Source organism: Oscarella lobularis, chromosome 17 (genome assembly GCF_947507565.1).
Source record: "Oscarella lobularis chromosome 17, ooOscLobu1.1, whole genome shotgun sequence".
NCBI lineage: Eukaryota > Metazoa > Porifera > Homoscleromorpha > Homosclerophorida > Oscarellidae > Oscarella > Oscarella lobularis.
The window spans coordinates 645,865-668,028 of NC_089191.1; the positions used below are offsets into that span (position 1 = coordinate 645,865).

A 22,164-nucleotide genomic window follows, 5' to 3' on the forward strand; every position below is an offset into this window, starting at 1 on the left:
TATGGAGCTCCTTTCCGCCATCTCGGTGCGAAATCGAGCTCGGCGCGCGTCGTTCATCCTCACAACACGAAGAAATCGATCTTCCATCGATCGTAGACGAAGAACGGAGACCGAATTTTGGAAAGAGAATCCTATAGGGGGCTCTCCTGACGCTCTGGAGGAGATTATCTTACGAAACGTGGCCTAAGAAGCTCTCTTTACAGAAAAAAAACATTATCGCAGAGTTAGAAACAGTGCTAAGTGCATCTAGAGCTCAATTAGGCTGCTCATGCTGAATTTGAGCAAAACCGTTCCGCGGACAAAATTTTCTAATTAGTATAGAAGTGTCGTGGGGAAAGTGATTAAAATGCTGGATTGGAATCGAACGAGAGTATCGGCACATTCCTCGCTTCAATAAACAATGTATTCACGGATAATAAAATAGATAAATATTCATTTGTTCGATGACGTTTGCTTGAAACGTGCGTTATTCGTGGGCGACATGGATTCCCAAATGGCTCAGAAAACGTTCGAATTGGCCAACGAAATCGTGACGGTGCCCAGCATTGAAAGCGTCTATCATTACGACGCTAAAAAACAGCAAGAAATACTCCAGAAGAAGCCGTGGGCAAAAGAGTAAGGCCATCGCTTCTCGTTTCGATCGCAATTTCTCAGCGCCCTTATCGAAAACAGTCCTCACTACTTCAAAAAGATCAAAATTTCGGCGTTGAGCCTCCTGAAAATGGTGATGCACGCCCGCTCGGGGGGCCATCTCGAAGTGATGGGCCTAATGCTGGGAAAAGTCGACGGCGACACGATGATCGTCATGGATTCGTTCGCACTGCCCGTCGAGGGCACCGAGACGCGCGTCAACGCACAAGCGCAAGCCTACGAATACATGACGAGCTACGTAGAGGCGGCAAAAGACGTGAGGAAGGACGTCTCTCTGTTTATGAATCATCTCTCTCTCTTTATTGCATAGGTTGGTCGTTTGGAGAATGTCATTGGTTGGTATCACAGTCATCCTGGCTATGGGTGTTGGCTGTCGGGCATCGATGTTAGCACTCAGATGCTGAATCAACAGTTCCAAGAGCCATTTGTTGCTATCGTCGTAAGTATAGATAAATAAAAAGATTATAGTCGTATATCTTATTTCTATATAGGTTGATCCTGTTAGAACTGTCTCGGCTGGTAAAGTCAACTTGGGGGCATTTCGGACTTATCCCAAGGTTTGGTATCATAGCAACAGAAAGGACGTATATCTGAATTCGATTCAAGGGTTACAAGCCACCTAATGAAGGTCCATCTGAATATCAATCTATACCTCTTCACAAGATCGAAGACTTTGGTGTCCATTGCAAACAGTAATTCTTTTGATCTCTTATGTCATACGTGCACTTTATTTTCTCTCTCTCTCTTTCTAGGTATTATCCGCTAGATGTGTCTTATTTTAAATCTCAGCTCGATCACAGGCTCTTGGATCTCTTGTGGAACAAATATTGGGTCAACACTCTTTCGTCTAATAGTCTCCTTACAGTGAGCGTACCATGCTAGTTTCTTATTGGCGTTCTTGTATCTTATTCTTCTGCTAGAACGGGGACTACACCACTGGGCAGGTTTTGGATTTGTCTGAGAAACTGGAACAGGCAGAGCAACAGGTATAGTCACTAGACTGTGGCTAGTACAATAGTAGTTTCCTTTATAAAGGTTGGTCATGGAAGTGGATTTTCTGTTGTGACTGACCTTGAAAAGAAAGAAGAGACAAAGTTAGCCAGAGCTACAAGAGACAGGTAATCCGTTTAGCATTGATTATAAAAGAGACAACATTTTTAAATTGACTTTAGCTCAAAACTTACCATCGAAGCAATACACGGGCTCATGAGTCAAGTCATAAAGGACAGGCTATTCAATCAGTTACCAAGCTGCAGAATCCACTCGGAGTAACAACGAAAAATATTTAGGGAGCGCCTATATATTGTAGCAAAGGAACACAACGCACGCTAGCATCAGACTTCCTGTGTCATGTCGAAGGCAAAGAGAGCAAAATTGACTCTTCAAACAAGTCCAATATGTCAATTGCCCGAAGACATTCTCGTCCACGCGTTCAGCTTCCTCGATCTCGCCTCCCTTCTCAAATGCTCTCGAACGTGCCGACTTTGGCAGCGTCTCAGCGACGATTCCTCCCTCTGGCGTTCAATTCACCTAGCCGAGCGTCGTCTCACCGTCCAATCGCTTTGGAAAGTCGTTCGACGACGATTCAATCGCTATCTGACGTCGCTCAGCCTTCGCGGCTTCTACGGCGATTCGCCGCCGCTCGGAAAGCGACGCAAGTGTCTTCTCAGCGTCGCTCTCGTCGAGGAAATCAAATCGCGATGTCGCGGATTGAAGCGACTCGTTTTGAAGAATTGCGATTTGCGCAACGTTTCCTTTCTTCATTTTCCGACCGGTTCGTTGGAATTTCTGTCGTTGGAAAACTGCGTTCTGATGTCGTCTGCGTGGGCCGGCCAATCGTTTCCCAAATTAGCCTCGTTGAATTTATCTCGATCGAGCATGATCGATCTGAGTCACGTGGAGCAAATAAGTAGTTTTCCTAATCTAATTCACGTGGATTTCAGCCACTGCTTTCGTCTCAAAGACAAAGCCGTGACGGTTCTAAGTGAAAACGCGTCGAATCTTCAATCGCTCAGCCTATCGGGATGCAGTCAGGTGACCGACGAAGGGGTTCACAAAATCGCTCGCAATCTCAAGCAACTCAAGCGTCTCAATCTGCGTGACGTCAGTCGCTTGACGGACGCGGGTGTCAGCGTGATTGCGAATACTTTAGCCAATCGATTGGAAGAGCTAGACGTGAGCCAATGCCTAGAGGTGACAGATCAGGGTATGGAGGAAATTGGACAGAAAATGCAACGTCTGAGATATCTCAACGTCGCGCTGTGTCAAAAGACTACAAACGAATGCATTGCCGCATTGAGAGTACTTCTACCGAATTGCAGCGTGGTGACTGAGCTGGCGAGTTAGGAAAGCTCCCGTTTCCAAGGCTACGCACAATGTATTTTTAACTACGAACGATTTGACAGCGCTAAAGCAGGCAAAAATCATTACGATTCACTTCTGTCCTTTTTCTTTGGTGAACTAGGCGACATGGCAAGTCTTTTGCCCTTTCTTCCGGCTCGCTTTTCTGCCACTGCTTGCTGAAGTTGACCGTTTTGAAGAGCACCCTCTTTGAATCTCACGAGTATCACTGTCATGTTGTCGAGGCCTACGTCATTGTTCTTCTGAGTGCTAGCCAAACAGTGATGCAAAAGCTAGGGAAGATCAATCAGGCAATAGTCCTACTACTACTATTATTATTATTATTATTATTATTATTACTTGGTCTGTGATTGAGGAGAGCTTTTGATTGGGATCTGATGCGAGTTTCTCGTTGATGAAATCGACGCACTCTTGACTGGAGACAACGTCCCTAAGAACAAGTGTTTAAAATCTCCTCGTCTTTCTCTCTCTCTCCACTCTCACCAGACTCCATCACAGGCCAAAATAAGGAATTTGTCAGCACTAATACGTAGGTCAATAAAAATATTCATACTATGAGAATATTCGTTTTACCTGCTCAGTTTTCTGTGTTGGATATCTGGCAGTGCGGATATCATCTGATCTTCTGGCTTCAACTTTTCATTGCGCTTGTACAAGTGATCGCCTAAAAGCGTCTCAAGTAACAAATGATGTATATTCATTTGTTTATTCACCTATCGCTCGTGATAGATTCAAGCCATTATTTACTCTTCCAAGCTTGTTCACCGATCCCCCCGCCGCTTCGATCCGCGTTTTCTCCGTCTCACAAGTCGGCTTGTGATCGACGGACAAATCGACTGCCTTTCCATCCGAGCACAGAACGCAACGCGAATCGCCTACATTGGCGACAGTCACGACACCGTCCCGAAGAAGACAAACGATTGCAGTTGAACCAGAACTGCTTCCGGGATCGCCAAACGCTTTGAGCTTGAAATCATTCGGCTCTTTATCTTCTTCGTCCTCCTCGACTTCTTGATCCAATTTCTTCTCAATTTTGTCTGAATTTTCATCATCATCATCGTCATCATCATCATCTTCATCATCGTCGTCCGCGTCATCTTCATCGTCCTCCTCCTCGTCATCGTCGTCGTCATCTTCAAATATTATTTCTATTGCGTCTTCTGCTGCAGATTCCCCTTCGGTTTTCTTCACAGTCGGACACCCGTACTTCGCCAGCAAATCCTCCAAAGGCATTTCTGCCTCTTTCAAGAGCTCGACCGCTTCGGCACATCGCGATTCGGACGATTCCTCGCGGTCGTCATGGAAACCAGCTAATTCTCTCAATTCCTGTAAAGCCGCGTCGGTCAAGAGATCGCTATCGATTTGAAGGAAGGCCTCCTTGAGAGCTTCGGATAATTTGCCTTCGCCGTAGGAACTCGTTTGGAGGACGTAATCGGGTAAGTGCTTCGCCAAATACAAAGCCACTTCCCTGCCTGTAACGCGCGCGCAAAGATTGCCATGCTGTTCGCTGCGGTGTTCGCGTACTGACCTCCGTGGCCGTCGAAAACTCCAAAGAACGACGTTTTCTCGTCGATTTTGGGCAGCACGCTTTCGGCGTCCTTGAAAAACGCGTTATATCGCGCCCGTTTTTTGTTCGCCTGCCGTCTCACCTCCATATCCATTCTCCAGCCCTGCATAGACGACACGCCGTAGACGAATTGGTCGCATTCGTTGTCGCGAGATGATGTTTCCTTGACTGGCTCGCTCAAGTATGCTCCCATGATGCTCTCCGTAAAAAAGCGGTACGTGCGCTCGAAGAGCAAATAGATACATAGACCACGTGATAGTGATAGGCTGGTGCGAAGACACAGCTCGCGTGCTCGGCTCCAGCAGTGATGCGAGCATTAAAATTCGCCGGGAGCATTCAGCTTTTCGCTAAAACTGAATGTTCGTTACAAAGCGCGCGCGCTTCGATGCAGGTAAGCTGTGTCGGAATGTGATAAGTATCAGTCTCAAAAAAAATATACGCCCAAAGTAGGTTTTGTTATCTCTGTGCGTGCAGTGTGTTTGTCTTTCCCTTTTACAACTGAAACTGTTGACAGACGGGTACCAGTTCCAGTGGACTACTGTAATCCACTGCAACTAGTCTAAAATTCATTTTTCAGATATCTAATCTGCATCACCAAATGTTACCGTTTATTTTTCTTATACTACAAAACACTACATGACGACAAAAACGATTTTTTCTTTCCCCCAGTTCTTGTTTTATTTGGTCGCAATTGAAAAGTGGTCTCAGATGGCCTTCCCTTCGAATTTCCCCCTTCCTTTTTAGAAGATTCCCCACCAGCCCCGTCAGCACCCTTTGACGCACTGAACATGCCTAAAACCTCACCCATGAGCAAAACTCTCTGTAAAAAAACCTCCTATGCATTGTCATACCTATTTGATGCTCTGGTGGCTGTTCAGTATCAGCGCTGCTAAGGCACTCTAGATACCGTTCAGCAAGATACGTAAACACTAAACAGAAATAAATTAGACTAATATTGTTTGCGTAACATTCGACCATAGGATTTCATTGTGAAATTCCATAGGTCATATGTAGTTTTTGGGACCTTCATTGACATTGAAGTCGTCCTTTACAGAGGTTCTGTAGAATTTGAGCTTGAGTTGTTTGGCCAAAGTTTCAGCTTCTCCTCTGAAGAGAAGAGACGCGTTTTATATAAATGCAGCTATTGCAAAGAAATCGTACGATTCTACAGTAGCTTCATCTATCAAATCGATTTTATTCTGGACTAGAACCATAACGATGTCACCGCACTCATCTTCTACCTAAAAAAACGATTCATTTCAGAAATGACATCATGACAAAAAATCTCTACTTTATGTTTCCACGACTCGATGGCTTCAAACGACTTTCTATCGGTTGTAGAAAAAGCCAAAACGCAAACGTGAGCCCCTAAAAAAAGCCGTGGTCTCGCAAAGACAGACCCCGTGACGTCAGGAACTGCGTACCCCTATAATAGGACTTTGTAATTGAATCAAACTCTTCCTGCCCCGCCGTATCCCACAGCATCAGCCTCACATCTTCCCCCGCAACCCTACACAGTGTGCACAGCCATTCGACCACGCCCCCTTGTTTACAAGTCTTCTCCCCGGCGCACTCACTCGATTTGACGCTCGAGAAAATCCACGCCGATCGTTTTCTTGTAGTCTTTCGTGAAGATTCCCTTGCAGTAGCGCTGGATCATGCTCGATTTGCCGACGGCGCCGTTGCCGACGACGAGCACCTTGATAGCCGTCTCGAACTCTTCCTCGCGCATCGTACAGTGTGTAGCGACGGCAGAACGCGTTGCGATGTCAACAGACGCTCTAAATTGACGTTTCCGGCTTTCCAAAAGCGTCGATATCGAATTGCTGAAAATTCGAATCGACTTTGAATCGATCTAGGATTGGATTTCGCCTACGGCTGCGACGCTTTTCCCTCAGGAAACACTCTGGCGTAATGCGTATACGGGAAGGGGAGGAAACGCCTCCATACGATCGTACGGGATTCCGTGAAGAAATGGCGTCGTATCGTTCCTCGCGAAATTCTCTGCTCGTGAGCAGTCATTAGAAACCGCGCGCCGACGCGAAGCACGCTTCTCTAGATCAAAGTCAAGGAAGCGATCGAAAAAGACGCTCTAGCGCCTCTAAAAGACGAATTCGCGTCAATTCCGGGCAGGTGCACCCCGATTCCCAACTCCCCGCGACGTTCGCCGACCATCTCGTTCGTCTCCAGCGAAGGCGAAAAGAAGACGATACTCGATCAAACGTTTCGCGACGCTCTCCGAGCCGTTCTCGTCTCCCAAATCGACGCGAAAGCCGAAGCCTACATCGCCTTGTCGGCGCGATGCGTCCAGGAAGGCATGTGTTCGGCCGCGTTGCCTTTCATTCTTCTCGGCGATCTGTTCGATTGCGTGACGCTTGACGTGTGCGAGCGAATATTTGCCTACGTCGAAAAAAACGTCGCTTTGTGGACTTCTGTATGGAAGAATCGCGCGCTTCGATTTTTTAATTAATTAATTAAATTTTTTCTTTTTTTTTAGCCTCAGCTTTATGCGTCTGGGAAAAACTTTTTGCTGCGCATGTGTAACGGTACATTTATTTGGTAATCGTTTATTATTGGGATGGAGATTTTGTTCGGTTTAGATTTGCTACGGCGTTTGTCGCGGAGTCAGGATACCGTTTTTTGTGGCCGCATTCAGCTGTTTTTGGCCCAGATATTTCCTCTCTCTGAGAAATCAGGTAAAAAGCGTCGCAGTCTAATCTAGATTAAAAAGGGAGACATCAGGATCTGCATAGGATTAAATCTCATGAGTCAATTTAATTTGGAGAACGTAACGACGTGTGCAGATCAACCAGACTTGGAAAAGGCGGCAGTAGGCTCATAAGAATTTTAATATAGATGATAAGGTGAGGTTTTCAAGGCACTTACGGCTGCACGCGACGATGGAATGGAGATAGAAGAAGGCGAAGCCGTCACACCGACGTATGAAACAATATTTGATTGTTTCATTATTTATTTGTCATTTCTCCAGACACCAGCCTGTCGATTTTGACCTCTATAAGACTTTTTGGAAGCTTCAAGATTTCTTCCGCGATCCATCCACTTGCTACAGTCGCGAACAATGGAAAGAATTTAAAAATGTATTCAGGCTGTATTCAATTTGAGTTCTAGTTGAAAGTGAAGTTCTTTTTTTCTAGAGTACCAATAGAATTCTTGAAGTCTTTGATAGTTTTAAGTTAGACCACGCGTCAGATGGCAAAGAAGATGAGGCAACGGGGTGAGGAGGTCCCCTAGATTTAGTCCTATTTACTTATGCGCGTCACTTTCCCTAGTAACGTCTATTTTGCTAAGTATTTGACTAGCGAGAAGGTAGTCTTCTTTTACTTGTTTGTAACTTCTGGCTGGATATTTACACCTAATAGCTGTTTGATCTTCAATTGAATGACTGCAAATTCAGAAGACAAGTCAGTTAGAAATTCCTCGTAGCAATCAAGCTATTGCACATGGCTTTTTTCCTAAAGATTTTGACGCAGTTCTTGATTGTGTTTCAATATCTTACAGGCCAGATCAAATTCAAACAGTAAATCCTTTGCTTCTGTGACGTCAAAAAATACAGTAGATGTATTTGTTAGCGCTAGTCACGTTCTGACTGATCAGCAGAGTCACTGGGTAAAGACAGTAACAGAAAGAGTCTATTGTTTGCTAAAGGAGACTCCTCCGGACGGGGAAACGTTTGCAAAGACCACCAGGGTAAGAATGAATGGGGCGGTGTTCGGGCCAATAGTGAAGAGTATCTTTTTTAGCATATTTTAGCTAGGGAAGAAATGTGGATATCTTGGAAGAACGATTCGTGTCCATCCTTTGTAAAACCAAGGTATAGGAGAGAAGCCTTCACGCTCGAAACCACCTTGATGTTTCACACAGGTTAGAGACTTCTAGTGAAGCAGAAGCTAAGCCAGTCAAATCCTACGTAGCAAAGTACGCAATACATTGATACACTATTGACCGACAGTTTGTGTCTCAAGGCGTTCTAAGAAGAGATACTATCCTTATCCTGGGTCATCCGCTTCGGGACACATTGATATGGGTAGTCCAGAATTGACGCGTCTCTGGAACCTGAACGCGGACAATATGGAAGCGTGTAGCGCACCGGATCGGTAATAAAAATGCGGATATACAGTGAAAAGAGGCGTTTCTATGCGAGTTTCTACAGAATATTTTTGCCGTCTCTTGCGTCGTTTTTTGAAGAGGCTATCGACCAATCAGATCCCAGCGCGATGATTGAAGATGAGTACAAGTGAGAGGGACTCTCGTTTTAGTTCTACTGGGGGAGCTAGTCTTGATTCAATAGGCTGGTACATGACAGCAATTTCAGATGGAAAGGTAAGCTATACCATAGACAAGAAGGCCTATTCATTCCCAGAAAACCTCACCTCGATACCCCTCCCTACCCTTCCTACCCTCAGCACTCAGGCTATTATCTCGCTTGAGCAACCAATACTTTCAAATCCAAACGCCGTCAACCGGCAACACGGCGGGAGTCAAGGCAATGGGGATATACCTTGAAGACGTCATCAGCAAACTAGCCAAAGAGAATTCTATACCAAAGCCCACGAACGCCAAACCGGAAGAGGAACCAACGAGTGCAACCAGCTAATATATTTCTAATCATCATCTCTCTCAACACTCCACTCCAAATTTTCTAAAATTTCTCAACACTACGGCTATCTGTACGTGTACGAATCCCATTGTTTCTGTTCTAAGTCGATATCGATTCGTTCCGTCGTATATGAGGTCTTTTGACTTGAGTTGTGGCCCTCCTCCGAGAAAAAAGCCTAAGAATTTGCGGTCACGTGATGCACTCGTCATTTTCTACTATCGAACTTTGAATTTGCTCCCATATGTCTCCCGACGGTCGCCACGTCGCGCAGTCGAGCGTATACGAGCCGGGCGACGTCGGAACGTGACAGAAACCGTAGCCATCTCAAAAAAAAGGACTCCTGTGAACGAATTTTGAATCAACGGTCCCTAATACCGTACAGAGTTCGCTTCTTCCGAACATGTCCTGGTGCCAAACTTCGAAGTGAAGTTTCGGCCAGCCTTGAAGACCCTTACAGGCGTAGTGAACGTCTAATCGACCAATATTTGTTTCGCCGAGTCTCGCGATCGCACTACCGTACCGATTGGATGACACCAATTGGCTCGTTCGCCGTCCTGAGAAAGAGCTTCGACTTTTATTGTCGCCATGGAGACGGTGATAGACGAACCTGCGGCTGGTCGACCTGCGTTTGGCCTTCTGCGAGGCCGGCAAGCAGTTTCCACGGCGTTCCCGCCACAATTCCCCACTTGCAGAAAAGATTCGGCGATGGAAAGCCGCTAGCGCCCGAAATTTGACCGATTACGTGTACCTCAGCCATAGAAGGTATCCGGGGGTCTCGCTAGTCCCCAGCTCACGCGAGTCGTCTCTGGAGATGTCAACAAGTCTCTTCCTGTTGGCTACTGTCTGCATTGCTTTGGGCACTTTTCACAACGAAGAGGTGTGCAAAAACTTTGAAGCTACCTGGACGGCAGAGCTGAGATTGCCACGTCCGATCCCCGATCTCCACTTTGAATGCGACATCTCGAATAATCGTTCAGTTTACTGTGCCTATAGCGGCGTTTCTCACTACCTTTACGTGAGCTTTCGCCCGCTTCACTTCAATTTCACGCCCTTTGAACAACTTGACTTTGAGATCACATCTCAGGATCATTCACTTTATTTCAGCGTGCATTCTCCTGAAGAAGGCAAACTGCCCAGTTGGCTGCACAAAAGGAGGGTACCAATACATAACCTCACGAAGGTCGCTTTGGAAGGATCCCAGAAACTTCTTTTTCTTATATTTGCTGGTCGACTAAATATCGACACTGATAGGTCTGCTATTTCAGTCAAACCTATTCTCACTTGGAATGGCGGACGTCGGATTCACTGTTCGGAAAAAAAAAATTTCTACATCAAACTTTATGATCACTGTCCCATTGGATACGACAAGAAAAATGTACTTGCTAGTAAAAATGAATCTCACTATTGTCTTTGCAGTTCCAAACAGAAGAACAACATTTTGGCCTGCCATTGGGACGGTCAGATTCTCCGTTCGCCCGGGTATTGGATCGGATATGGGACTCCAAATTCAAGCCAACAGGGTGCAGATCCTAATTATATGAAACATCATTGGAAATCCGTTGTTTCTGTTTGGTGTCCGAACGGATACTGCAACTGTTCAAGTAGCAGCAGTGCCGGCGACTGTTGGTTTGACGTGTGGGACGTCAATCAACAGTGCGCCAATGGTCGGCAAGGCGTTCTCTGCGGAAAGTGTCGGGACGGCTACTTCACAACCATTGGCAGCCGTCGCATTCAATGTGTGAAAAGCGATAGCAGCAATTCAACGTTGAAATGTACAAAGATGCGCATTTGGAAATGGATTCTAATCACGGTTGGCATGTCGTTTGGCATCGTTTTTCTCTCCGTTCTCTTCAATTTGAACGTCACAGCCGGCTTTCTACCACCGCTCGTCTTCTTTTATCAAATGGTCGGCTTTACGCTGTCTCCCTTACCTCATAGCAGTTGGTGGTTTTCTCAGGTTGCGGACGCGATTGCCGAGTATTCCAACTTCTATATTCCGTTTTCAAAGCCTATATGTTATAATGACTCTCAAGCAACGTCCAAGTCGAACGTCGCGCTTCTCTACCTGCCACCGCTCTTTGTCTTTGCTTTCATGATCATATTTGCCGGTATCGCTCGTCTCTTTTCGCGCGTCTCGCGCATTTCCGTGCTGCGTCCCTTCTGGAGTCTCATCACGTTGACCTACCCAAGCATTGCCTGCACGTCATTCATGATATTGCAGTGCGTTAAACTCGACGGGAGACGCTACTGGTACTACGGTGCACATCACGAATGTTTCACAGATTGGAAACAGAACTTGGGATACGAGACTATCGCCTTCATTCTTCTTAGTGCTGTCTTTCTGTTTCCGTTCTTCGTTTCTTTAGGAATCGGATCAAAGCGAATAAGTCGACTTTTTCCTCTCGCCGACGTCACGGTGAGCGCCTTCAAGACTAAGTACTGGTGGGCGGAAGGTTTGAATTTCGGTCGTCGTTTTCTCGTCGTCTTCGCCACGTGGTGTCCTTTGTTGGTCGAAGGAGAGCCCGGCTATTTGTATATGCTTTTCACTATCGTTTTCATATTTGCTAGTCATAGTCTTTTGCAACCGTATGCGCGTTGTCGAGTCAATTGGATGGAAACGCTGCTGCTCGCCGATTTGTGCGCTGTGACAATTTTTCTGCCTAAAGACGAGAAACATCATCTTACTCAGTGGTTCTTCATGGTGTTTTTCAGCATTCCCTATCTGATCGGAATTCTCTACTTTGCCTATTGGATATACACGAAAGTCAAAGAACTCCGAAAGAAGATCAAGAAGAAGAGAAAAAACAGTGATGCAGATTCCGGTGACTTAGATTATATATTGGAAAGAAGCGGCGATGCCAGCGAAACGACTCGATCGGAATCCATTTCCGTTCCCCTAGCAGAAAGACGACGACATTGGGACAGCGTCGCCGAGGGAGGCGGCGGCGGCGGCGGCGGTAGCGGAAGCGCTCAAGGCAGCCCTCTCTTTCGACCAGGCAGTCTCAAAAGCACGCGACGATCATACGATCCCGACGAAATAATGAACGAAAGCAAAGGAGGCTTGCGAGATCCTCTGCTTGTTGCTAACTTATCGTCAACCGAAATGTGAGACTTATATGATTCCTTGGTAGCTTGTCATCCTACTAAGTGAATGTATTCTATCACGCGCGTGATGCCATTGCCGTCGCCCACGCCGCCGCCGTCACGCGAGTTGGGAGACAGAGGAAAGCATATCTTTGATATTGCGTTATTTGATAAACCACGTCGTTGGACGTTTTCATATCATTTCATGTGGAAATCTTATATGAACTTGATCCGGAGACGAGCTAATGTTGCTCTGATAACTGATGAGAGACGGCACGCTATTTATAGTATCACACGACAATCGCTCACACGACGTCGATACGAGGGGGCAGTGAAGCGATAAATGGCGACCATTCGGCTGCTTTTCCTCTGTTCTATCAGCGTTTCGCTGCGTATCCATGCGACGTCTATCGACAAATTTTACGTATCGAGTTCGACGGGTGTTTCGGCTCCGTGTGGCGACGACCCCGAACTGGAACCTTGTGCAAACGCTTCCGAAGTTCTACGAACCATCATGAATTTCCGAGACAATGTCGTTGGAATCGAAGTCGCTTTTCTCCCCGGCCTGCACGCCGTGACGTTCAATATGTCGGCAGCGGCTTTCAAGAACACGTCTCTTCGCCTTTCCGGCACAAGTCGTCACGAGACGATTCTCACCTGTTTCGGCTCGACATTGGGTTTCGCCGAATTCACCCGTTTCGAGATCGTCGATATGACCGTCGTCAGCTGCGACATTCGAATGGAAGACGGCGCCAACGTCTACGTGCGCAATTCGACGTTCCGAAACGCGACCCAAGCGACGCTGCGCCTACACAACATCCAAAACGTCGTCGTCATAGAGAACACCGAATTTATCGGACTGACTGAATCGAAATTCGGCTCGCCCGGAGTCCGAATTTTATATGACGGCAATAGCACGGGGAATGTTTTCATACGCGAATGCCGGTTTGAGAATCTTTCTTCCTTATCGGGAGCCGGGCTTTCGGTCGAGCTAGAGCGTCGCTGCTACGGCGTTCAAGTCGTCGTCTTCGCGTCGAATTTCACGGGAAACCAAGCGGTCAACGCGAGCGCCGTCTACGTGACGACGGAAGACAAGGCGCGCGATTTCAACGTCACAATTTCGCGCTGTCGTTTTGTTAACAACACGTCGACGCCAAGTCCGACGGAAGAAAGTCACGGCGGCGCTATAGCGGCCAATTTCACCGATCAAAGTCACGGGGGCTCCTTCTCCGTCGTCGATTCGGTATTCGAATCAAATTTCGCCGATCGCGGTGCCGCCTTTCTTTTTGTCTTCAACGACGACGCGTTTGACGTGAAAACGATCGTCGCTGATTGCTCTTTCGCTAACAACGTCGTCGGTATAAGCGGAACGGCGATCGTGTATAGTCTCCTTTCAGCGGCGACGTTGCCGAAGCCGACTATATTCCGTCGCGTATCGTTCGTCGCTAATTCAATTCGTTCGACCGGCGAGGCTATGCGGTCTCTTGGCAGTGCTCTGACGGTGTTTGAAATGGCCGTCGTCTTCGAAGACGACGCTCTGTTTCGGTTCAATTCGAATACTTCCGTGCTTCTTCTCAACGCCGCGTTGAGGATCAAAGACGCAGCGTCTTTCGAGTCGAATACCGGTCGCAACGGCGGCGCTTTGCGTATGTACGAGGACTCGATAGTCGAGCTCTACGACACGGCGCGCGTTCGCTTTGTGAATAACAGCGCCCACTCGGGCGGCGCCGTTTTTGTCGATAATTCTGGGTTTTCAATTTGGGCCGACGTAATGGGAGCATCGTTGCGCGGACGTCGTTGTCCTTTCTCGCCCTATCACGATGCAACGATTGACGAAGACCGCGGCGAGACACTTACAATGAAAGCGCGCGTCGAATTTATCAACAATACGGCGAGTCCGAGCGGCGGCGGCGGCGCCGTTCGCGTAGGCGCGTACGTTCGCGAGAACTGTCCGTCAAACGGGACGACTCTTCTCTACTACAAAACCTTTACGTACGACGGCAACATTCCAGCCGGCGTTCAGTGGGACGTCGTCGATGAGATTCGCGTGTGTTTCGTCTATCCCAGTGCAAATCTGACCAACTGCGATTCGTCTGTCATCAACGAAGTTTACTCAGGAATCGAGTATCGTATAATCGTGCACGCGTACGGCGTCGACAGTCGCGGCGTATTGGCTGACCTCAACGTGCTTTCCATGCAAAGACATATTACTCTATCAGCGTATCATGACCAGGCGCAGCGGAGCGAGTCAGTATCGTCTATCCACGTACATACGAGTGTAAGTGGCGACACGACTGAGCACATCTATTTTACTGGACGCGGCGGCGTTGGACGAATACGAGTCGTGTCCGCTTTTGGAAGCCGCTTCGTTGATTTTCTCGTCAACGTGTCGTCCGGTTGCCCGGTCGGCTTCGCCGTCGATGAAAAAACGACGATCTGTAAATGCGAGAGCGATCTACCGTCTATAGGCGAGTGTAAGCACGACGGTTTAGTTCGTCCGGAAGCCGGATATTGGGTCGGTCGATCGCCGGACGAAGCGTCGCGTACGATTGGATTTTGGTGTCCGGTTGGGTATTGTCGCTGTAGCGACGTAGCTTGCTGGTTCGATTCACGATTTCCCGACGGTCAGTGCACGAAAGGGCGAGGCGGATCGCTATGCGGACAGTGCGACTCCGAAATGAACTACAGCGCCACGTTTGGGTCTACGTTTCCGAAATGCGCCAAGAATTGCAAAGATGAGTACAAATGGGAGTTTCCGATTATCATCGCTATATCTCTCGGCGTCGTCATGTTCGCCGTTGCCGTCAATCTCGACGTGGCGTCCGGTTTCCTTCGTCCGTTCACCTTGTACTTCCAGATAATCATCATTGCTTTGTCGTTTAGTAGTCCTGGCGGCCTACTGACTCGCTCGTGGATCCACTACGTGTCGTGGATACCGAATTTGAACTTTCGCATCAATACCTGTCTATGGGACGGCATGACGACGTTGCAAGGCGTCGCCTTTCTCTACCTCAGCCCAGCGTGCATATTTGTGTTCATGGGAATATTCATCGGTCTCGCTCGACGCTTCTCTCGATTGTCACGCGTCAAAGTACTCCGACCGTTCTGCAGTCTCGTCACTCTTTCGTACGTCATCATTTCCTACACAACTGTCATGCTTTTGCACTGTGTCAACTTGGGCGGATCAAAGCTGTATTGGTACAACGACGCAAGTGTCCAATGTTTCGGGCAGGAGCATCTTCCGTACGGAATTGTCGCTCTTCTAGTCGCCGTCTTTTACGTCGTACCGTTTCCATTTTTTCTCGCGTTCGGTGTCCATCGAATCGGTCGTCTGAGACCGTTCGCCGATATCTGGCTCCACGAATTCAAGACGTCGTACTTTTGGGGAGAGGGCCTGAATTTCGGTCGTCGCCTCGCTCTCGTCCTCGTTCACTGCTTCTCAAACCATCCCGATTTCCGTCAGACGCTCGTTCTCGTTGTCGCTTCTGGATTTCTCGGCTTGCACGCATTTTTACAGCCCTACAAGAAGAGCAAAGTGAATACGCTGGAGACTGTCCTTCTGGTGAATTTCTGCATATTGGGCGTCCTCCAATGCTACGCAACGAATCCGCCGTTTTCAGTGGCCGTAAGCATCGTATTCTTCTGCCTACCACTTGCTCTTGCTCTCGTTTTCTTCGTACGGTACTTAGTAGAGATAGTGCGGGCTCGACGTGCCAGACTATTGTCAGTGAAGTACGAGAGAGAGTTGAGTTCTGTTACTGACGGAGCAGAGGCGGAGAGTAAAAGTCCGAGGGGCTTGCGAGACCGACTACTCGAACAATCGACAAACTTCCATGATAGCAAAATGTGAATTGGAAAGAGGTTTTATATATTAGTGACATCGCACCTTTGAAGTTCCTTTAGTGAAAGGAAGCAGTAGGAAAAATCTGCTTCATATACTACCTACGATGTCTAGACTACATCTTCAATGGCACGGGATATCTGTATCTCCCACACCGTCATCACGCGAGTTTGGATGAACTTTGATCCGGAGACGAGCTAGCGATGCTCTGATAAATTGACTAGAAACGGCCAGCAATCGATTCTAAGGAATTCCTCAACACTGTTTGGGTTTTTTGGTACGAAAAATCAACGAAGCGAAAGAACATCCAACATTATTTTTAACAACGCAGGGGATCACGCGACGTCGATACGAGGGGGGCGGTGAAGGCGGCAGATGACGACGTCTATTCGGCTGCTTTTCCTCTGTTCGATCAGCGTTTCATTACGTATCCATGCGACGTCTATCGACAAATTTTACATATCGAGTTCGACAGGGGCTTCGGCTCCCTGTGGCGACGACCCAGAACTAAAACCGTGTGCAAACGTTTCCGAAGTTCTACGAACCATAATCGATTTCCGAGACAATGTCTTTGGAATCGAATTCGCCTTTCTTCCCGGCCTGCACGTCGTGACGTTCGACATGCTCTTGGATTCGGTAGCGGCCTTGCAGAACGCGTCGTACCTTCGCTTCTCCGGCACGAGCCGTCACGACTCGATACTCACCTGTTTCGGCTCCGCGATGGGTTTCGCCGAATTCAGTCGTTTCGACATCGTCGACCTGACCGTCGTCAGCTGCGACATTCGAATGGAAGACGGCGCCAACGTCTTCGTGCGCAATTCGACGTTCCGAAACGCAACCCAAGCGACGCTGCGCCTACATAACATCCAAAACGTCGTCGTCATAGAGAACACGGATTTCATCGGACTGCCTGAATCGAAATTCGGCTCTCCCGGCGTACGAATTTTATATGACGGCAACAGCACGGGAAATGTTTACATAAACGAATGCCGGTTTGAGAATCTTTCCTCGTTGTCGGGAGCCGGGCTTTCGGTCGAGCTAAAGCGTCGCTGCTACGGCGTTCAATTGGTCGTCTCCGCGTCGAATTTCACGGGAAACCAAGCGGTCAACGCGAGCGCCGTCTACGTTAGGACCGACGACCTAGCACGAGATTTCGATATCGTAATTTCAAACTGTCGTTTTGTTAACAATACGTCGACGCCGAAGCCGACGGAGGAAAGTCACGGCGGCGCCATAGCGGCCAATTTCACGGATCGAAGTCACGGGGGCTCCTTTTTCGTCGTCGATTCGGTATTTGACTCGAATTTTGCCGATCGCGGTGCCGCTCTTCTCATCGCCTTCAACGACGACGCGTTTGACGTGGAAACGATCGTCGCTAATTGCTCTTTCGCTAACAACGTCGTCGGTATAAGCGGAACGGTGATTGTATATAGTCTCCTTTCAGCGGCGACGTTGCCGGCGCCGACTATATTCCGTCGCGTATCGTTCGTCGGTAATTCAATTCGTTCGACCGACGACGAGGCAGCGGAGTCTCTTGGCAGTGCTCTGACGGTGTTCGAAATGGCCGTCGTCTTCGAAGACGACGCGCTGTTTCGGTTTAATTCAAATACCTCATTGCTTCTTCTCAACGCCGTGCTGAGAATCAAGGACGCCGCGTCTTTCGAGTCGAATACCGGTCACAACGGCGGCGCTTTGCGTATGTACGAGGACTCGATAGTCGAGCTCTACGACACGGCGCACGTTCGCTTTGTGAATAACAGCGCCCACTCGGGCGGCGCCGTTTTTGTCGACGATTCCGGGTTTTCGATTTGGACCAACGTTATGGGATCGTCACTGCGCGGACGTCGTTGCGCTTTTTCGCCCTATCACGATCAAACGATTGACGAAGACCACGACGAGACGCTTACGATGAAAGCGCACGTCGAATTTATCAACAATACGGCGAGTCCGAGCGGCGGCGGCGGCGCCGTTCGCGTAGGCGCGTACGTTCACGAGAGCTGTCCGTCGCCGAACGGAACGACTCCGCTTGACTACAAAACTTTTACGTACGACGGCAACATTCCAGCCGGCGTTCAGTGGGACGTCGTCGATGAGATTCGCGTGTGTTTCTTCTATCCCAGTGCAAATCTGACCAACTGCGATTCGTCTGTCATCAACGAAGTTTACTCGGGAATCGAGTATCGTATAATCGTGCACGCGTACGGCGTTGACGGTCGCGGCGTATTGGGTGACCTCAACGTGCTTTCCATGCAGCAGCACCGAATTACTCTATCGGCGTACCACGACCAGGCGAAGCGAAGCGAATCGGTATCGTTGTTTCCCATACGCACGAGTGTCGGCGGCGACAAGACGGAGCACATCTATTTTACTGGACGCGGCGTTGGACGAATACGAGTCGTGTCAGCCATTAAAAGCAGCAAAGCGGCGTTCGTCGATTTTTTCGTCAACGTGTCGTCCGATTGCTCCGTCGGCTTCGCCGTCGACGACGAAACGACTATCTGTGACTGCGAGAGCGATCTACCGTATATAGGCGAGTGTAAGCACGACGGTTTAGTTCGTCCGGAAGCCGGATATTGGGTCGGTCGATCGCCGGACGAAACGTCGCGTACGATTGGCTTTTGGTGTCCGGTTGGGTATTGTCGCTGTAGCGACGTAGCTTGCTGGTTCGATTCGCGGTTTCCCGACGGTCAGTGCACGAAAGGACGAGGCGGATCGCTATGCGGACAGTGCGACTCCGAAATGAACTACAGCGCCACGTTTGGGTCTATGTATCCGAGTTGCGTGGAGAACTGCGAAGATGCATACAAATGGGAGTTTCCGATTATCGTCGCTATATCTCTTGGCGTCGTCATGTTCGCCGTTGCCGTCAATCTTGACGTGGCGTCCGGTTTCCTTCGTCCGTTCACCTTGTACTTCCAGATAAGCGTCATTGCTTTGTCGTTTAGTAGTCCGGGCGGCCTACTGACTCGCTCGTGGATCCACTACGTGTCGTGGATACCGAATTTGAACTTTCGCATCAATACCTGTCTGTGGGACGGCATGACGACGTTGCAAGGCGTCGTCTTTCTCTACCTCAGTCCGGTGTGCATATTTGTGTTCATGGGAATATTCATCGGTCTCGCTCGACGCTTCTCTCGATTGTCACGCGTCAAAGTACTCCGACCGTTCTGCAGTCTCGTCACTCTTTCGTACGTCATCATTTCCTACACAACTGTCATGCTTTTGCACTGTGTCAACTTGGGCGGATCAAAGCTGTATTGGTACAACGACGCAAGTGTTCAATGTTTTGGGCAGGAGCATCTTCCGTACGGAATTGTCGCTCTTCTAGTCGCCGTCTTCTACGTCGTACCGTTTCCATTTTTTCTCGCGTTCGGTGTCCATCGAATCGGTCGTCTGAGACCGTTCGCCGATATCTGGCTCCACGAATTCAAGACGTCGTACTTTTGGGGAGAGGGCCTGAATTTCGGTCGTCGCCTCGCTCTCGTCCTCGTTCACTGCTTCTCAAACCATCCCGATTTCCGTCAGACGCTCGTTCTCGTTGTCGGCTGTGGAATTCTCGGCTTGCACGCGTTTTTACAGCCCTACAAGAAGAGCAAAGTGAATACGCTGGAGACTGTCCTTCTGGTGAATTTCTGCATATTGGGCGTCCTCCAATGCTACGCAACGAATCCGCCGTTTTCAGTGGCCGTAAGCATCGTATTCTTCTGCCTACCACTTGCTCTTGCTCTCGTTTTCTTCATACGGTACTTAGTACAGTTTGTGCGAGCTCGACGTGCTGGAGAAAAGGGCGAAGGACTCTCGGTGAAGTACGAGAAAGATTTGAGCGCTGTTATTGATGATGAAGCAGAAGCGGAGAGCGTTAGTTTAAGAAAGGGAGACGTTAGTCTACGCAGACAAGGGCTTCAGAATTCAACCACCTCCTATGACAACGACTGTTTGATGAGTGAAAGTCTTGGGGGCCTGAGAGAGCGACTACTGGAAATACCGTCAGATTTACATGATGATAGCAGAATGTGAGTTGGCAAGAGGTACTTTTCACCTGTACCATACTCTACGTAACATTTTTTAATTATTGCACTCAAAGCCTTTACTGAGGAAGCAGGCTTCGCCGACTACTAGTTGCAGTGGCACGTGATATTTGCTTCTCCCACGACGTTACGTCACGCGAGCTTGGAGACAGAAGGATGATTGTTCGTTATTACGTTTTTGTCTTTGTTTGCCTCATCGCGTCCTCGAATGCTGTGACTTTGCTTTTTAACGACAACAGTTCTCTATTCTACTCACTTGATCTTCGACTTGACGCTGCAAGGGTATTTTCTCCTGAGAAAATGTTGCCGTTGAATATTACAAACTGCCCGAATTCGCCTGGCTATTGCGTTTTTGCCGGTATTGGTCATTCTCTTCATGCTACCGTGACGGCTCGCACCGCTACGCTGGCCGCACATATACCGTCAGTTCACGTTGTTAGTACGGAGAAGGAAAAGCTGCGGTTTGCTACTCGTTACGAAGAGGGCGAGGCTCACAGGTTTGCCTGGAAGAATAAAGCAGATATCGAACTCAGTGAAAACAAAATTAGCCGTGGGAGGATGATGAGCGGGAGCCAACTTTTGTATTTTGGTGGCGTCTTTGGTGAGAGAGTTGATCTGAAAGTATTCCTGTTCGGAGGAAATACAAATGCAACAACTAGACTTTCTGTGAGTCTTAAACCTTATTGTCCTTTTGGACACCAACCGAGAGTCTATAATCATTCAACGGGTTTTAAGACCTGTGAATGCTTTGACTGGAACGAGGTGCAGTCGCACGATAAAGGAAAGGGCTCCGATCTGCAAGGAAAAATCTTTTTTTGCAGCTGGAATGGCGAGATTTTGCGTTCGTCCGCTTTTTGGGTTGGACTTGTCGACGTTGAAAATGTGTCAACGAGCGTGGCTACCTTGTGTCCTCCGTCGTATTGCCGCTCTTGCACTGGGTCTTTAGAAGAAAACGGGTGTCTTCTAGATGTACGCAGTCTCGGGAAGCAGTGTGCCGGCGGGCGAAAGGGTCGTCTCTGTGGCGAATGCGCTGAGGGTTATGCACCAGGCATCGGAAACGTTTATCCTCAGTGCTTCCTTCAGAATAAGAAATGCATATCGCTATATTTATGGTTCATAATAACTATTGCTGTATCACTCATCTTCGTCATTATTGCCGTCTTCGTACAACTGGACGTCACAGCTGGCTACCTTCCGCCGTTGGTGTTTTTCTATCAAGCATGCGGCTTTGTTCTTTCGTCTTCTTCACGCAGTAGAATACCGGCCGGCAACAGAGACGCTCAGACTGCGTTTGAAATTCTAAATATGTACGTGCCTATCCACAAGTGCGTGGAATTTCAACTGCCACCGATGTGGCGTGTCGCTTTTCTCTACTTCATGCCTCTGTCAGTATTCGTCTTTATGGTCGTGTTTGCTGTGGCGGCTCGCATCTTTGCTCGCGTTGCTCGCATCAGCGTACTTCGTCCCTTTTGGAGTCTTGTCACGTTGACCTACGTCAATATTACCTACACGACGTTTGTTCTTCTGCTCTGCATTCCGCTACCGGCGACAGGATCGGACCGGTCGTGGTACTGGTACCACAACGCGACCATAAAATGTTATGAGTCGGCTAATCATGCGAATCATACTTTGCCGGCAGCTCATTGGCCTTTTGAGATCTTTGGTTATTGTATTCTCTGTTTCTACGTCATTCCTTTGCCGCTGTTTGTCGCCTTTGGAATGAAGCGCATTAGTCGAATTCACGCCTTGACGGACGTCACCGTCGCAGCATTCAGAGCGAAATTTTATTGGGCCGAGGGATTCAATTTCGGTCGTCGTCTTGCCGTCGTCTTCACCTATTCCATCATTCCTCTCGTCGGATCGTCCATGGGCTATTCTCTCATTCTTTTGTTACTTTTTAGCGTGCTGACTATTCACACGCTAGTAAAGCCGTACAGAAGTCGTCGAGTCAATGAAATGGAAACATTTACATTGTTCCTCTTGAGTGCTGTAGCAGCGTTTCAAGTTCCATCTA

General features: G+C 48.3%; 9 protein-coding genes across 9 annotated transcripts; 6 read left to right on the top strand and 3 right to left on the bottom strand.

Annotated features, from left to right (window-relative positions):
• The first annotated feature begins 470 nt into the window (after positions 1-470).
• Positions 471-1,990, top strand: LOC136197477 (COP9 signalosome complex subunit 5-like). The gene is made up of 9 exons (XM_065987250.1): positions 471-615; positions 673-907; positions 962-1,090; positions 1,143-1,208; positions 1,258-1,343; positions 1,404-1,515; positions 1,572-1,637; positions 1,687-1,769; positions 1,824-1,990. Exons 1-9 carry the CDS (start codon positions 482-484, stop codon positions 1,921-1,923), a joined length of 1,011 nt encoding a protein of 336 aa, XP_065843322.1. The 5' UTR covers positions 471-481; the 3' UTR covers positions 1,924-1,990.
• Positions 1,991-2,001: 11 nt separating this feature from the next.
• LOC136197478 (F-box/LRR-repeat protein 7-like) lies at positions 2,002-3,542 on the top strand. The gene has a single exon (XM_065987251.1). The coding sequence runs from the start codon at positions 2,002-2,004 to the stop codon at positions 2,995-2,997; it is 996 nt and encodes a 331-aa protein (XP_065843323.1). The 3' UTR covers positions 2,998-3,542.
• On the bottom strand, positions 3,009-4,820 carry LOC136197476 (protein phosphatase 1G-like). The gene is made up of 7 exons (XM_065987249.1): positions 4,662-4,820; positions 4,541-4,610; positions 3,726-4,484; positions 3,586-3,676; positions 3,496-3,534; positions 3,352-3,442; positions 3,009-3,284 (listed from the first exon to the last, which is right to left on the bottom strand). The coding sequence occupies exons 1-7, from the start codon at positions 4,770-4,772 to the stop codon at positions 3,078-3,080; spliced, it is 1,368 nt and encodes a 455-aa protein (XP_065843321.1). The 5' UTR covers positions 4,773-4,820; the 3' UTR covers positions 3,009-3,077.
• A 341-nt stretch (positions 4,821-5,161) lies between these two features.
• LOC136197479 (ras-related protein Rab-23-like) lies at positions 5,162-6,504 on the bottom strand. Its single transcript, XM_065987253.1, has 8 exons — positions 6,456-6,504; positions 6,157-6,405; positions 6,004-6,089; positions 5,871-5,947; positions 5,741-5,820; positions 5,604-5,686; positions 5,431-5,508; positions 5,162-5,371 (listed from the first exon to the last, which is right to left on the bottom strand). The coding sequence occupies exons 2-8, from the start codon at positions 6,309-6,311 to the stop codon at positions 5,202-5,204; spliced, it is 729 nt and encodes a 242-aa protein (XP_065843325.1). The 5' UTR covers positions 6,312-6,405; positions 6,456-6,504; the 3' UTR covers positions 5,162-5,201.
• A 15-nt stretch (positions 6,505-6,519) lies between these two features.
• LOC136197475 (THO complex subunit 1-like) lies at positions 6,520-9,305 on the top strand. The gene is made up of 19 exons (XM_065987248.1): positions 6,520-6,589; positions 6,639-6,712; positions 6,770-7,013; positions 7,077-7,125; positions 7,180-7,275; positions 7,333-7,409; positions 7,458-7,519; positions 7,569-7,677; positions 7,735-7,814; positions 7,870-7,906; positions 7,960-8,001; positions 8,059-8,117; positions 8,170-8,287; positions 8,341-8,411; positions 8,462-8,515; positions 8,563-8,694; positions 8,751-8,834; positions 8,889-8,920; positions 9,004-9,305. Exons 1-19 carry the CDS (start codon positions 6,554-6,556, stop codon positions 9,192-9,194), a joined length of 1,647 nt encoding a protein of 548 aa, XP_065843320.1. The 5' UTR covers positions 6,520-6,553; the 3' UTR covers positions 9,195-9,305.
• LOC136197480 (B9 domain-containing protein 2-like) lies at positions 9,189-9,978 on the bottom strand. Its single transcript, XM_065987254.1, has 5 exons — positions 9,805-9,978; positions 9,718-9,751; positions 9,578-9,667; positions 9,422-9,520; positions 9,189-9,372 (listed from the first exon to the last, which is right to left on the bottom strand). Exons 1-5 carry the CDS (start codon positions 9,952-9,954, stop codon positions 9,218-9,220), a joined length of 528 nt encoding a protein of 175 aa, XP_065843326.1. The 5' UTR covers positions 9,955-9,978; the 3' UTR covers positions 9,189-9,217.
• LOC136197474 (uncharacterized) lies at positions 9,387-12,314 on the top strand. The gene has a single exon (XM_065987247.1). It carries the CDS (start codon positions 10,009-10,011, stop codon positions 12,304-12,306), a length of 2,298 nt encoding a protein of 765 aa, XP_065843319.1. The 5' UTR covers positions 9,387-10,008; the 3' UTR covers positions 12,307-12,314.
• A 301-nt stretch (positions 12,315-12,615) lies between these two features.
• LOC136197473 (uncharacterized) lies at positions 12,616-16,131 on the top strand. Its single transcript, XM_065987246.1, has one exon. The coding sequence runs from the start codon at positions 12,625-12,627 to the stop codon at positions 16,129-16,131; it is 3,507 nt and encodes a 1,168-aa protein (XP_065843318.1). The 5' UTR covers positions 12,616-12,624.
• A 151-nt stretch (positions 16,132-16,282) lies between these two features.
• Positions 16,283-20,401, top strand: LOC136197472 (uncharacterized). The gene is made up of 2 exons (XM_065987245.1): positions 16,283-16,399; positions 16,454-20,401. Exon 2 carries the CDS (start codon positions 16,498-16,500, stop codon positions 20,137-20,139), a length of 3,642 nt encoding a protein of 1,213 aa, XP_065843317.1. The 5' UTR covers positions 16,283-16,399; positions 16,454-16,497; the 3' UTR covers positions 20,140-20,401.
• Positions 20,402-22,164: the final 1,763 nt, after the last annotated feature.